At 40.7% G+C, this 15,879-nt stretch overlaps 2 protein-coding genes across 2 annotated transcripts; both read left to right on the top strand.

Annotated features, from left to right (window-relative positions):
* The first annotated feature begins 2,721 nt into the window (after positions 1-2,721).
* On the top strand, positions 2,722-7,839 carry notum2 (notum pectinacetylesterase 2). Its single transcript, XM_073475875.1, has 11 exons — positions 2,722-3,041; positions 3,225-3,277; positions 3,857-3,952; positions 4,379-4,439; positions 5,004-5,116; positions 5,260-5,362; positions 5,757-5,945; positions 6,102-6,202; positions 6,703-6,850; positions 6,950-6,997; positions 7,536-7,839. Exons 1-11 carry the CDS (start codon positions 2,722-2,724, stop codon positions 7,837-7,839), a joined length of 1,536 nt encoding a protein of 511 aa, XP_073331976.1.
* A 2,383-nt stretch (positions 7,840-10,222) lies between these two features.
* Positions 10,223-14,861, top strand: rps15a (ribosomal protein S15a). Its single transcript, XM_073473210.1, has 5 exons — positions 10,223-10,254; positions 11,192-11,329; positions 11,618-11,697; positions 12,105-12,190; positions 14,730-14,861. Exons 2-5 carry the CDS (start codon positions 11,197-11,199, stop codon positions 14,821-14,823), a joined length of 393 nt encoding a protein of 130 aa, XP_073329311.1. The 5' UTR covers positions 10,223-10,254; positions 11,192-11,196; the 3' UTR covers positions 14,824-14,861.
* Positions 14,862-15,879: the final 1,018 nt, after the last annotated feature.

Here is a 15,879-nt window from a genome sequence, read left to right as displayed (position 1 = left end):
ATTTTGTTTGTTGGAATGTGTTTTATCAAATTGCTTCAATTTGTCTTTGCCAAATGAATATTATTTTCATTATCAATACATAAAAGCACATCTTTAGTCCCTGAAGCCCTAGTTAACATATTCAACTCAATTTTGTTTTCAACCAACAATCTAAAACAGAAATATGCAGAATTTAGTATCATAGAAAATTAGGAAAACCGGCAAATAGCACTCACAATTAAGAGGCTGGTACCAACTGATCATCAAACTTTTTAATAATAATTTTTCTTTCAATCAACTAGTTTGAATATCAAATAAAAAATTCTGCTCTAGAGTAGTAGTAGTGTTTGGGCAAATAATGAGCCTGCCATGTACATAAGTGGCCAAAAGGGGCCCGTAAACATTTATTTGCCCTGGGCCCTCTTAGGAGGTTCAACTGGCCATGCAGGGGGACAGTCACAGATCTGTTTCAAATACTCTGTCCCTTTCTTCACCAAAGGCAAACTCACCCAACCTGCCACTCAGGAGTCTGCAGAGGTTTTGGACCTGAACGAGGACCCAACAGAAGGTAAAGACACCTTAGACCACCACAGACACTGCACATAACCTTTCAGTCTGCAGGATGGAATTATTTGAACTTGATCGATATGTAATCTATTGGAACTAGTGAGTTAATATCTTAGTGTAAGTCACTGTTTGGAGTACACTTTTTTTTATACCAAGTGATTAACTTAAGACTATAATGGTTAACAGGAGGCTTAAGAGTGGAGGGAGCAGCATATCTGTTACATCCTTATCAACAATCCTCCTTCAGATGTTAACTATATCATTGGAGCTCAGGAACTGCATTTTTATTTGCATTATGTTCCAGTGTATGGTTGATAAAAGTCTAATGTAATGCATCACAGAATAACCGTTTTTTAATGGCTGATCAAACAGAGTCAGTGACATAGAATTAAATAGTATCATCTGCATAAAAATGTATTTGACATTTATGAATGGATGTTTCAAGTCTCGTTATTTTCATAGTGAGTAGAATAGTATACTCTGCAGTCATATTTTCTCATGATAAAATTGATATTTGAAAGTCATAGTCTCACAGCAACTACTAGTACTTACTCAAGTACTGTACTTGAGTACAATTTTCAATTTTGAAGAACTTTGAGTACTTTACTTTGTACTTGAGTATTTTCCTTTTCTTACTTCAGAACATTTACTTGACTTTAGTTCCACATTACTTTGGAGACGGCTTGCTGCATCAGAGCCAAGTAGCGTATTTTTAAATGTATTTATTTTATTGGGAATCAGATTAAAAACACTGATTCGGACAATCTGAAAAATGCTGTATATGGGATCCAATCGTAAGCCAGGCTGATAATGGATTGACCCATGATATACACAGTTTATATATACATGTGAATATATGTGTAATTTACTTTTATTTGTGCTCTTGATACTTAAATACATTTAATATCAGACACTATAAGACTTTTACTTAAGTACTTTCTGTGTGGGTGACCAAAGTAATAGTTTTATATGATATCTTTACTTTTATTCAAGTATGAGTTTTGGGTACTTTTTACAACACTGCAAATACATTCCATCAGTTTTGCCTTAAATAAATTTGATTACACATTATTTTATAGAACCAGTTTTATTATAATTTCAGTGATTAGACACATTTTTTTAAATAAGTCATGACAAATAATAAGTTTTTTCTGTAGTGGGATAATGATAATTCTATTATATTAGATGAGAGAATAGTGATCTATATTTTAATTTTAATCAATGGTTATGAATCAAATGTGTTCAGATTTTTTTGGTATTTCTTTTTTAATAAGGAACAAAATTAAACTCATGTACTTGTTATGTAAGGACCCTTCTCCAGTATATCAACACATAAAGACTGTTACTGTCATTGTTACTATAATATGGAGGCTTGTTTAAGGAAATTTTGGGAACATGCATAATGTGTTGAGTGTCCACCACCTGTGCCTTGAGAGTGTTGACTAAGTTGTTGACCACTCGGGAACCTTACGCTACTATTCATTCCAGTGTCGGAAAGTGTTTGAGGTGTGTGCTCCAATGACCTCGGGGTCACATACCACGCAAAGGGGGCTACGCAGTCATGCTGACCATGTAGATGTTTAAATCAAAACACTGGCGATCAGAGGTGCCCGGTGGGAGGGAGAAGAAGAAGGATGATGGGGGGAAGGAGAGCTCGTTCTTGAGCTACGGTCCCATCACATGAGAGAGAGCTAGGTGGTGGGTGTGTGCGAGGACTTGAAATATGTTCAAGAGATGCGTGTGTTATCTTTTCTCCTCGCCACTGGCCATCCAGTACCTCCCCTCGCCGTGTGTCGTCAGCAGTTAATCTCAGGCCCTGGCAGGAGCTGCAAGGGAAAATGGGAGGAAATCTGATCCATATGGTGGCACTATAAAGCTCACCGCTGATTTGCAAGCTTCATCAAAACCTGGTCAAGGTTTCATCACTGCTCACGACTGGCATCCTTCTCTCACACCTGCTCATTGCGCTCTGAAATTCTCACTCTCTCCTCAGCAGCACCAGTTATCTGCCTGACCCCAGGGTGCCTCAGCACTGATCTTCACAACGGATTAGAGAGGTAAGTTCATTTCTAGGTTGAAAAGTGATGGATTTAATTTAGACAAGTTATCGACAATTAAGATAAGAAGACATGGAAGGTGATTCTTCAATCTTTTTTTTCCTTTGTTGCCTCAGATATGAAGATCCTGGGCCAGGTTGCTTTCTTGCTTTTGCTCGGGGGGATCTGGTGTCAGAACAACCGTAATGCTAAAGCCAAACCCTCCAAGAAGTCTGGTGGCAACCAAGGAGGGGATTCTGGCCAGTCTCCCCCTGCTGTTGAGCTGACTCCTGGAAACACCAGGAGCACCAGAGGCGGTGGAGGCTCAGCTGAAGCCGGACGAGAAGGTGCTGCAGGAGCTGCAGGAGCTGCCCGAGCAGCTGGACAACAGACGGATGAAATGAGGCTACACTTCCTCAGGAACACCCAAGTTACATGCAATGATGGAACAGCAGCTGGGTGAGATGTTCTGGATCACTTGTTTTCCTGAAACTCTTAGCAAGAAATTAAATTGTGAATTTTTTGCCATTTGGTGTCCGTTTGCTGATTAAAGCATTGATTTTAGAAACTACATCAGTGTGTCTGTACATGGCTGCTTTATCTTCACCATCTCCTCACTCCTGTTTATTTGTGGTTCTACAGGTTTTACCTAAAAGAGTTCAGAGGAAGCCGCCGATGGCTGTTATTTCTGGAAGGTGAGTATTTAAAAACCCAACAGGTTAATTTGGTCCCGAAAGGTCAGCTTGTTTTGGCATGACGCCCCCATTGGAATTTTGATGGGGATGTCATCTTGTCCCGTCATCTTCTGTTTTTCTCCTTTTTTGGTTGCTGCCTGTCCCTTTGATAGACTTAGGATGGGGGAAATTTATGTGGATTGTCCTTCAGCTTGACTTATGTGTGTATACTGAGAGCACAGAAGAGGCGTGCATCACATTTCCCAAACACAAACGTTTTACCTGGCCGGAGTGACTTTATCTAACAGGATTTAGGATTTATGAGTGCATTATTCTGACAAGTAGAGCTGAAATAAATTGGCTTTGCTCTCACACCTTTAGATGTCAGACTGTTGTTGTATTAGGAGGAGAAAACTATCACATGAGCTGAGAGGCAATCAAAAAATCAGGCGCTGACAATAAATTAAAGGAATCATTTGTCATTTTTGAATGAGTCTCAGGCTACAGGTGCATTCCTCACAGGCCTGTGTGATGGGCTAACAAGGGTCTCCCTCGCTGTGCCTGATGTGAACGTCTAATATTAGTCTCTATTATTTTTAGGTGGCTGGTGCTGCCACAGCAAGGAGAGCTGTGATTCCAGGTACCAAAATATCCCCCGGCTAATGAGCTCATCAGGGTGGCCTCAAACAAAAAGAGGTAGGTCCGCCGGCTGTGTTTTTAAACGCATGACATCAAGGGAGTCGCTGTGTCTTGAAACATTGTGAAGACATAAGGGATCAGGTGAAAAGAAAAAGGCAATGTAATGAGGGTATCATATGAGGTCAGAGTAGATTATTACGGTGGGAAACAAACTGCAAAATGATGCATGGAAATTCATTTTATCTCATTTGTTAGTTAACATTTCTTTGTGCACGCTAATTGTTTTTTGCACATTTATAACTGATTATGCTCTTTTACAAGTGATAGAGATGAAATTGGCCATTTCAAAAAGTAGTGCTGAGAGGTCCCCAGTGTCAAAGACACCTACGCATGTCAAACATGATCCCCACACATTACTCGTTTTACATGATCCTTAGTGAAACAAAAGGACATCTGTCTGATCTCTGGTTGTTGGATTTATAGGAACTGGAATACTGTCTTCTCAAGCGGAGGAAAACACACACTGGCATAATGCAAACATTGTGTAAGTACTTGCATATTTTCACCGTGTGTGATTACTGGAAGTGTCATGTGCAGTTAACGGTTGTGAGACATAAAAATACACAGTTCTATAGACATTAAAATGTAATCTTATGGTTTACATACTCACAGAGCAGGTAATCTGTCAGTTGTTTTCATATTTTAACTTGAAGCTGCATTAAATACCACCTGTGAGAATGTCGGCTGGTATTGTTTTTCACCTTGTGTGTGTGTCCATGTGTGTGCCATCATTGCAAAATGTGGTCCTGGAGACACCTACAGTGGGAACTACCACTGAGGCCATTTTGAGTGCTTTGCCAGGTGTTTATATTGTCACAACTGTGCAAGTCAATCCACAACCGTCCACAAGCAATAAAATGCACCTCGCTCAATTCACTTTGCTGCTATAGCCTCACTTGGTCTTTGACCTGTACCTTATAGTAGTGAATACAGGTCTGTCAGTTTCTGATATATGACTGAAGAGGCCAACTGCAGCCTGAGTTGAAAGTCATTGTCTTGATGGCCTCAAGCCTCAGTCTAACAAAAGTGACTGCCTCCTGTTCCGAAGATTCATCCCGTACTGTTCCAGTGATGTATGGAGTGGCACTGGGCCAGCACCGACCCCTCCTCCAAGGCAACGACAAGGCAGGGAAAAGGAGAGGGAAACAACTACAAATACAAGTGAGTTTTCTTCAGATCTTTCAAGACTTTGCCTCATTAGAATGACAAACCTGTGCCTGCCTCAGTTAAAAGAAAACACAATGAATCTAACCTCCTGTTCAGTTCAATGCTCCCAATCATTTGATGTGTGCATTTGTTATCAGCTGAGTACACCTTCATGGGATCCCTGATCATCCGCGAGGTCATCAAAGACCTCATCCCCAAAGGAATCAAGCTGGCCAAGGTTGTCATGCTGTCTGGCACAAGGTGAGTTTGTTTTATCGCCCACGCTCTGATGCTGACAACAGCTACTGGACGAGAGCCTGTATCCTTTGTTCCATCTGGACCATTTCCATGCCCAACAATAAACAAGAGAGTCCCTATTTTGGCTGCATCCTCTTGTCAACAATAAAGATGTTTACAGTCAACTGTGAACAATGACATAATGTCTATTAAAGGGCCTTGCCCTGTAATGGTGAACATTCCTCCCAGGTTAGCAACATAGTTGTTGGGACACCCCCGGCCCCTAAAACAGGAACCACTGACTGAATGCAAAGCTGCTATATTTTGACTTCCCTGCTCTCAGCTGGCACACGCTGTCATTTCGAAAATGGTGCTCTCAAAGCTGGACTATTTATTGTTTTTCTTGGCTCCCCTGCAGCGCTGGTGGGACAGGTGTTCTGCTGAATATTGAGAGGGTGGCCAGTCAGCTGCAGCAGCTCGGTGCAGAGACGCAGGTCCGAGGCCTCGTGGACTCCGGGTGGTTCCTAGAGAGTAAACAGCAGAGATCACCCAACTGCCCCGAGACTATTTCCTGCTCACCTGAAGATGCTATCAGGATAGGACTCAGGTAAAGTCATGCAGTCTTCACTCAACCTGTATAGAGTTTTTGTGAAGAAACACTTTCATAGGCCAGATACAGAATGTGAAATGATATCTGGTTGCTTATACAGTGTTGTTATATCTGGCTGTGATGTGTGACAATCGATTTGTGTTGTTTTCTCAGGCTGTGGAACGGGGTTGTACCTGAAGGATGTCGGCAGCTCTATAAGAGAGGAGAAGAGTGGCAGTGCTTCTTTGGCCACAAACTCTACTCCACCTTGACCTGTGAGTGCTGGCTGGTGCCTAAACTCATCATGATATTGGATGTGTATGCTATATATTCGACATAGGCTGTTTATTAGAAGTGGAAAAGTGAATGGACTCCAGTGTTCCGGTGTTGATCATTTCCATGCTTTTACTTCAGTGGAAGAAGTATATGGTCTTTGATCCAAAACCTGTGAAAAAAAACCCCAAAACATGTTGCGATCATTTCAACCCAAACCATGATCTTTCTCTAACCCTCACCAAATGGGATTTTTGGCCTCAAACTAACCAAATCATGACCAAAGTATCACCACAGTAAAACATGATTTGTGCGTACAACTTGCACAATAAAGAAACAACGCATACAAATAAGACTTGATAAGACTGCTGTGGCCACCTGTCAAATTCATACTCAAAACGAATAGGAGGCACCATATTACTATTTTATATTACATATTGCCCCTTTATTTTATATATCTTTTATATCATCTTTGATATTGGACTCTTTGTTTTCCCTGTAGCTCCTGTGTTTGTCGTGCAGTGGCTGTTTGACGAGGAGCAGCTGAGAGTGGAGAACATCTACATGGGAGGACAGAGTCTGTCGGAGGAGCAGTGGCAGTACATACAGAACCTGGGCAGGGAGCTCAAGACCTCACTGAGAGATGTCACGTAAGTTCCCCCAAAAAAGCTAAATCTAATGAGCACCAGGTGATTCAATTAAAAAACTCAATCCTGGTGATAACTGTATTCTTCTGTGTGTGTTTTCAGGGCTGTGTTCGCTCCGTCCTGCCTCTCCCACACATCGATCACCAGAAGGTAAGAATGGATATTTGACTCCTGCGGTGGTAATTCACTTTTACGCCGACCGCCCCTCATTTGATTCTCGCCTCTCTCTACCAGTAGTCATCCCTACCCAGTGAGCTCATGCTGCTGTTTTTGTTCGCCCGTTCATCATTCTGCATTCTTCGTGTCACCAAATACCATTTCACACTTTCCCTAGCCCCTTGGTCCCTCTTGAACTCATCATTTTGCTGCATGGATTGGACATTGAAGGGCCAGTGCAGTCTTAGCTAGGTTTACAGAGTCGGGCTAAGTTAGGTGTATTTATTGAGGGTGATGATTCTTTATGAGAGGAGCTGAAGGTCCAAGGTCAGTGTTTGTAATTTTGCAGTGGCAGTTCTGGCGTGCTGCACAAAGATTATGAGCCAAAAGTGGGCAAAGCAAATTGCTATCCTTGCGATCAGACTGTGACATCACTGATGACGCCTTGCTTGCTTCAGTTACTCGTCCTGTTGTCTTACCTATTCTCTGTTTATTCCCAATCAGTCACTTCCCTGTCTTGTTGCTCTTCTAGTAACTGGATGAGTTTCCAAGTTAAAGGCACCTCTCTGCCACGGGCTCTGCAGTGCTGGGACAGGAGTCTGGAGGCAACCCGCAACAACAGAACCCCTGCCAAGGGTTGTCCTTTCCACCTGGTGGACACCTGCCAGTGGCCCCAGTGCAACCCCACCTGCCCAGCCTTGGTGGACCAGGCCACCCAGCAGGAGCTCACCCTGCTCCAGATGCTGGTAGCCATGGGGCTTGACATCCAGAAGCTGGGCCTGGATCCCGAGGGAGACGCAGATTCTCTGGCCAGCATGGTCAGCAATGGCGGCTAAGTGTAAAAGTGGATAGCGGCTTTTTAGGTAGCCATGCAAAGGCTTACTAGAGGAAAGAAATGTGTTGAAATTTTAACAGAAATAGTGCAGAAATCTGGTTACTATGTCTTGTGCTGCTCAGCATTCCATTATGCTTCATGTGTCTGTTCAATTAGTGACTTGACTGGTGGGTATGTCACTGTGTCTCTGTGCCTCTACTGGACACCAGCAGAAAGAGATTTGGTTCTAAACCAAAGGTGGTTGAATAGCTTTGAGTTGTTAGCAGATTACTGGACATACTGTACCCACTACAACACACTTTCATTATAATTTAGTACCTTAATCCAACAGGGTCTCCTGCAAAATGTCAGAGGGCAAACACACATTGCTTGGAAAGGACAAAAAATAAAAATAATATTTGCACAACACATACTTTAGTTGTTAACATTTAAATTAACTTTAATTAAAGGTGCAATATGTAAGAATTTTGGTCGAAAATAATAAAAACAGACTATCAACAGAATGTGAAGAAATAATAGTTTTGAACTAGGTCCGTGTATTATGTTGCAGAAGTTAACATTCACTCTTGTGATATCATGCCACCTTATTTGTTCTGACTATGACAGTTCTTACATTCTGCACCTTTAAAGGTTTGTTTATGCTCTTTCTGCCCAACAGTCATACTTTTCGTATATTAGCAGTTATTCATACGATGTGCCAAACTTTGATAATCTGATTCTCATGTAATAAAATACTCCACAGACACAAAAACTGAACTTACTCTAACTCAAAACGTTTTTTGCACACACAGTTCCAAAAGACACTGATTGTGATTTTTTTTTTTAGTTTGTAGCTCCTGATGCTATGCTAACTTATATATATTACATAATATATATATATATATATACAGATTTAATGTGCATGTAAGACGAAAAAGTGTGATTAGTTATTGATGTTTTTTTCTGTGTAAGCCAGCAGGAGTTTATCTATTTGACATGTGAAGTCTGAAATAATAAAACAACTCCTTGAAAAGAATGAACAGTGCTGTGGTTATTCACTGCTCAGTTGTCGGGACTATGTATTGCAATCCTACACTGTTGTCAACATTTGAAACTCATGCTTCCATCACAATGCTAGTTTTTGCAAGCCACTATATGTTTTATGTTCATCTACTGTAATAACTGTGTTGACTGATAAGGATTCAACAAGAATTGTTTCCTCTATTAATGAGTTGTTGCACATGTTGAAACTGAGAATAAAGACAGTTATTGGCTCTGACAACATGACAGCATGTACATGTGAGGAGTTTTAATGAGAAGATACATTAGACATATCCTTTGTCTCTACCCTCTGGCCTGGTTTTCTTTCAGAATAAAATATCGATCCAGATTTTCTAACAGGGCACTGGCACTACAGCGAATTACAAGCTTAACTGGTCGGAAGAGCATTTACATTCCAATACTTCCTCTTTGCTAAGTGGAAATTGTAATTACTCAATATCAATTGGATATTGATATTCTTCTTATCTTGTGTTGGTGGGCCTAATGAAAGTAACATACCTGCCGCTTGATCATGGCCTCTCATTTCAAACCTCTAATTCTTACATTTGATCATATGCTCAATCTCAGTGTGTTTTAAAATATGCACATTCTGCTCAAATGGTATGTTCAAGAAATTCTACTGCACAGTAGGAATGAGTTTTTAAAAGCAGATTCCACAAACTACGCGAGGCAGCATCGTGCCGTCCGAACCTGCTGCATATTTCACAACAATGACAATCTAAATAAATCATCTTCTAAAACCCAACAATCTCCTTCATTTACTCCCAAATCACATCGCCATGTCCTCCCCTTCTTGCACCAAAATGTGTTGAGCACAAAGTATGAAATCTAGGCTTTGTTGTTTATTAGCTGAAAACATTATTGCATTTAATGTGGGCTGTCAATAATTATTTGCACTGCTCTGAATAAGAAAACTAGAACCTATCGGTGCAATTATTCATCCTCGTCACTAGATGGCGGTGCTTTAAATGTAATACAGAGGCAATTTACAAAGATCCGACTCAGAGACACCTAGTTGCAAATTGAACATTTTAATATTTTGGTCTTATAAAGTCAATTGTGGTCACTTCTATAATCACGCAGGTCACAGGCTATAAATGTTTTAGAATATATACATTAAAAAAAAATCAGATTAAATTGATGTGACCAGATCACATAAACCCTTGATGATTAAATTTATGCCTCAATACCAAAAAGTGTGTAAACTTGCAAAAACTCTCTGTGTCGTGTTACACATTTCATACAGGTTCTGTACATTTACAGACACACATTTCGTGTTGGCGCGGGCCATCTCGACTTTTAAACATCTTGGATATTTTCCCATATTGCATTGCGGGTTCTTTCTACTTCCTCTTTCCGCCATATTGCAGAACCGGTAAGAAGCCTTTTTCACTGCCACCTTCAATCTAACAAGTATCTAAAGCATCGAAACGTTTAATTCTACATTTATGTGATCATCTTGAAGCGAAAGCACAGACTAATCATTTGGGATGATTATCGTCTCTGTTGGTAAAACGAGTTGAAGGTATTTTGGCTTCAAATCTCATCTGCCAGTCCCTCTGTCTGGCCCTGGGTATCGGTGCGTTCAGTGCGCCCTGGTAGCTGTTAGCTTTGTGACCAGAGAAGTGTGTTTGTACCTGAAACAAAGTGCACCTGTAAGCTTTCAATTTGATGGCCGTGTGTTTAAACTTTAATACGAGGTCGACACTGCGTTGACCACCGTCTCTGCGAACATTAGGAGATGCTGTACTAATAAAGCAGGATGTGCTAGGTGGCTAGCTACTCTGTGAGCTCATGAAGGACCATGCTTTAGTGGGAGTCTGGCATCTACGCGTTAAGTGTATTTGAAAAGCAACGTTGTGTACGACGAGTAAAATACGGCTGGGACCAGAAAAACGTATACTTAACGTTTACTGAACGATACCTGCTGACATTAGCTGAGGTGCTAACGTCGTGACATAATTAAAGCTAGCCAGACTTTGCTGTATGTGTTTCTCTCTCTGTAGACCTTCATCTTCATATTTCTGGTAGTTGATATGTGCGGAGTTACGATTTGAGTCCAAGTCAGAGGATGATCCATCTTATACAGAAAATGGATCTCCCTCATCCATCAAGTTGGATGAAGGAGATCATTTGATGAGGAGTTAGGTCTCCTCTCTGTCGTCTGCAATGCACTGACTGTAATGGGATGGGAAAGGGACACTGGATAAAAAGCCCCAGAGCGGGATATGAAGTCAGGCACAGCTTTGTTTCTTTAGTTGATGCTAGCATGTCACTCCAGTTGTCTAACATTTGTCTTTTTGTGTTTGCAGGCATCATGGTGCGCATGAACGTTCTCGCAGATGCTCTGAAAAGCATCAACAATGCTGAGAAGCGTGGGAAACGCCAGGTCCTCATCAGGCCCTGCTCCAAGGTTATTGTGCGCTTCCTAACCGTCATGATGAAGCACGGTGAGTGGCCATCAGTACTGTGGGTTAAGTGAGTGATGGTGAGCTGGGATCATGAAACACTAAGCTATTAAATTCGTAAATAAATCATATAGCACTGGCAATGCATACATCTAGTCAATATGTGCTGTTTTGAGCTACTGGGAGAAGATGCTGACTTTGAGGAGTCGTGGTGGCTGTTGAGCTGGGTGTCTCAGTTGGGTCAAACCTGAGCCACCTAGCTCATCAGGTCAAAAGTGTAATAGTCTAAAGTGAGCGTTTTAATAATGTACTTGTCACTTGTTTCTCCAGGTTACATTGGTGAGTTTGAGATCATTGATGACCACAGAGCCGGGAAAATCGTCGTCAATCTCACAGGCAGGCTGAACAAGGTAAAGTTTGTTTTAGTTTATCAAGTTTGAACTTTACCAGTATACCTCTGCTTGCAAGGCAATTTCAGGTGAATGCTGACTATATGTTTGAGCTAGCTGTGTTAGCATTAAGGTTATCATGAATGATACTGGAAATTGATTTTTTCCTCACATCTTCCAAATGTCTACAGACATAGAATGTGTTTTTAAATCAATTGCTTTTATTAAATAATTTAGCCACATGGCAGTAGAGTGGCATTTTAAAGAGCACTTTTTTTGTTTGAAAAGTGGTAAATGTGACAATCTGTTAACAGAGCTGAGGGAATACTAACACAGATGGGACATTGTACAATAAGCATAATGTGGCTTTTTACTTATGTGTGGATGTGGAGTTTAAACCAGTGTTTTTGTTTTTTTTTTTTCTTCAGTGTGGCGTGATCAGCCCACGTTTTGATCTCCAGCTCAAGGACTTGGAGAAGTGGCAGAACAACCTGCTGCCCTCAAGACAGTTCGGGTGAGAATCATATTCACTAAGTTTTAAACTAAACAGTGGCAGTGATGTAGTGTTGAACCCACTGGAAAGAAATGTTGTCTTTGCCACACGGATTTTTAAAGTCGTCTGATCTCTGTGCTTTTCACAATACACAACTTTCTGCCTTGTAATCTGGCGTATTGCACCATATGTCTGATCAGGGACAGGGGGTAACGCATTATGACCACACGCGTGAGACGTGACAAGTTGTTTGTGCCCTGAGTTTTAGCAGGCAGTAAGGATTATTTTTGCACTGAAAACGTGAAATGGCCTGCCCGCATTGCATGATGGACTGGGTCGTGCAGAGAAGGAGAAAAAGGAGAGGGCGATCTTAACTTATTGGCTGTAGCTCATTTCTTGCTCCCTGATCTGTCTGCGACCCAACCAGATATTTAGCCTGCTAGACATCCGGCGGACGTTGGTGAGCTTCTAACGGTTCACACATACCAGTCGTTCTCTGGAGCATTAGCCGATCTGCCTCTGATCTGGGCATTTTTGTTGGCAATCTCCAAAAACCGTTGGTGGAAATAAGATCAGGTTTAAAATCCTGTAGTGTACACTTGACATTAGTCCTAATGGTGTCCAGTCTTGCTCTTGAGCAGTTACTTACTGCAGTGGTTTTATGCTTAAGCCGTCTGCTGTGATACTTGCTTTTGTTTGGCTGTCCTTTGTGGTTGCGTTAGAAAATTGACTTTTCATTCAAGAGATTCAAAGATGGTGTTAATAGTTATGCTCAGAAGGCCAAAATACTGTATAGCTGACACAATTTCTAAATTAACAAAATTTAAGTGCTTCAAGTAGTTTTCTACAGTGTTTAATGATGTCTTGAGTCATTTTGTAATTCTTTTGGTCAGCAGTTGTTTGACATTATCACTGAGTCAGAGTAGATGCAGAGTTGTCACTACAGGATTATTGACCTGATTTTCCATTTACTGACAGTTTTCCGTTTGCTGATAGCCCCAGATCTGAGGCAAACAGTACTTGCTCCTGTGAGCGGCGATCACTATGCTTGAACTCTCCAAAGATGTGATTTGAGAGCTCAGCAATGCCTCGTAGGTGCTCAAGAGATCAAACGGGCTAATATGTGGTCGTGTTGGAGAGCCATACGAGCTGCAGTGCGATGAGTGCAGACACTCGTCTGTCATTCAGCTGTAGTTTAAATCAGAATATATTGGCATACACACAAGCTTTTCATTATGTGCAACCTTGTTGCTCTTGCTGAACCACAATGTTTTCATTGCAAAAATATTTATTTACCTACCTCACCTATGTTTTTTCTTCATGTTTTTTTGTTTTGTTGCTGCAAATCAGCACACAAACAACTTTGACCAGCTGTTTCTTGTCACCTGTGTTTTTTTCATGATAAAGCACAGTTAGAAGACCACACAGACTTGTCAGGGATTCCGACTGGCGAAAGCTCTTGTACTGTGTGGCCCCGTTGCTGATTGGTCATTTAGTGTGAGGCTGGAATTTTTGGAAGAATCCCTCAGAAGCTGTGTATATCACTTTGTATCTGCAGGGCAGTCATCTGTTCCTGGGAAATAAAGCCACCAATGAGATATGATTTTGTCCCTCCTAGGTAGAAGTCGTTAGTGTGGGGAGAATAATTGATATTAATGAAATTTAAACCATACAAAGCAGTGGGTTTGGTCTTGTTTGTTAATAATTTTTAGTATTGCCTCAAATATGAGCATGACATTTTATGTTGATGGTCAGCATTTAACAAGATTAGATATTGTACAGCATCATGGCATGTGTCCTAGACATGGACATACTTTATCGATGTCAAATTCAACTCGCGTTAAACCATTTACCAATAGTTGCAGGCTGTCGACGGACCATTTGTGTTTTTAGTTATCTATACAGAAAATGTGGGATATTGCTGTGCTGCAGAAACAGATTTTTGTGTGTTGGTGTGAAGTAGTTTTATGAACTGTTGTTGATAGGTCCCTTTTCGAAGTTAGTGAAACTAGTTCTCTGCATGTATTTGCTGCTGCCCGAGGTGATTTTCTGTTATGATGGCCTCATGCAGTCAGGAGCTGGACTGAAACTCGCATCAATTATGTGATCTATTTAACTGGCATTATGTGTAGATTTAAAATCAAGTTAGCATGTTCTCAGATGTCTTCATTTGCTTATTTGCAGGTAGTTTGTCATCAGTGTTGTGATTAGTTTGATGAATACATTAGTTTATTACTACTTTAAATGTCTGGTCCCACCAGACCCAAAAGGGTTTCCATCTGATGAGCAAAGCGTTGCGTCTGTGATGCACTAAATGAAATCCTACCTGGAGAGTATAGCACTGCCTTTTCTCTCCAGCTGAAATTGTTTTCATACAGTTTATAAAATAATTGAAATGGAGGTTTTCACTGCAGTAATGACTTTATAAAACTTCTTATTCGTCTCTTCTTAAATACAGTGGGATTCAACCAGATGGTTAAATCTGAAGGTATTCTGTGTATTTGCAGTGTGGTGGATTCATCTTAGTTGTATGCTAACGTGCTGACTCATGTTTCCTCAGATACATTGTGCTGACCACCTCAGCTGGCATCATGGACCACGAAGAGGCCAGACGGAAACACACAGGAGGCAAAATCCTTGGATTCTTTTTCTAAAATGTAAAGAACTGCAAATAAAAAACAACCAGTGGAAACCTTGTAGTCTGCGGTCACTAATTTCATACAAAGAGGTGCCTGTGGGGAGGAAGCTTTCTAAAAGGCTGCAGCTTATTGGGATGATCAGTAGAAGTCCAACAGACAAGGTCACCAGGGTGCTGGCATTTTTGGTCTGATAAGAGTGACATAACACCTGCAGCAACATTTGATTCTGTCCTGAAGAAATGCCATAAAATACATGAACTACATCTCACTGAAAACAGAAGTAACTTTATTGTAGTTGACAAACATGAAAACAAAATTAGGTGGACTAGAATGAACATGGAGACGTAGAATCTTTATTGTGTTATGTACAATTCCCATCCATCGCTTCATCAGACATTGACAAATATTGTATTTATCTACAGATATATTGTACAAACTCTCTACATCTATCTCAAGATGTGCAACATGTGACCAAACTTAAAAGGCTTATGACTAACCCAAGTGAAACCTTCATAAAACAATGAAGTACTCATTGATCACAGGTGTCAACGATATTATACATAGAACCCAAAAAGGAATAATGGAAAAATAAATCCGTGAAGGATAAAAAATGAACTAGTTTGAAAACTATAAATTTCAGGTGTACTGAATCTTGGCTATTAAAAATGATAAGCACATAGTTTTTAAAGAAACATGAGTCAACAGACCTTAAGACAATAGTCCAAATGCAATATGTATAGACACGATATCTAATTTGTTGGATTCAATTTAAGCAGCAACATGGTTACAAGAGAAGCTTGTTAGACTGAAAGCATATTTAAAATGAAGTGATGACAGAAACTCCCATCTATGGTCACTGCTTCATCTGATTCAAGAAGAAAAGTTATGAGCTGTTTGGCCTTGGCCAAGGATCTTAGTGAGTGTAGAACTGAGAAAGTGATGATACTTTTCTCATTCAACCCACCAACAGCATCTGTCGAGGAAAATGGTACATGGGAAGCATGTGGATGTCTATTGAGACAGCAAAACCATTACAGAAACTACAAGTGTTTGGATTCTGTGACATGACCA

Source organism: Pagrus major, chromosome 1, assembly GCF_040436345.1.
Source record: "Pagrus major chromosome 1, Pma_NU_1.0".
Classification (NCBI taxonomy): domain Eukaryota; kingdom Metazoa; phylum Chordata; class Actinopteri; order Spariformes; family Sparidae; genus Pagrus; species Pagrus major.
The sequence above is the reverse complement of the archived record's forward strand: the minus strand, read 5'-3'. Positions and strand labels throughout refer to the sequence as shown.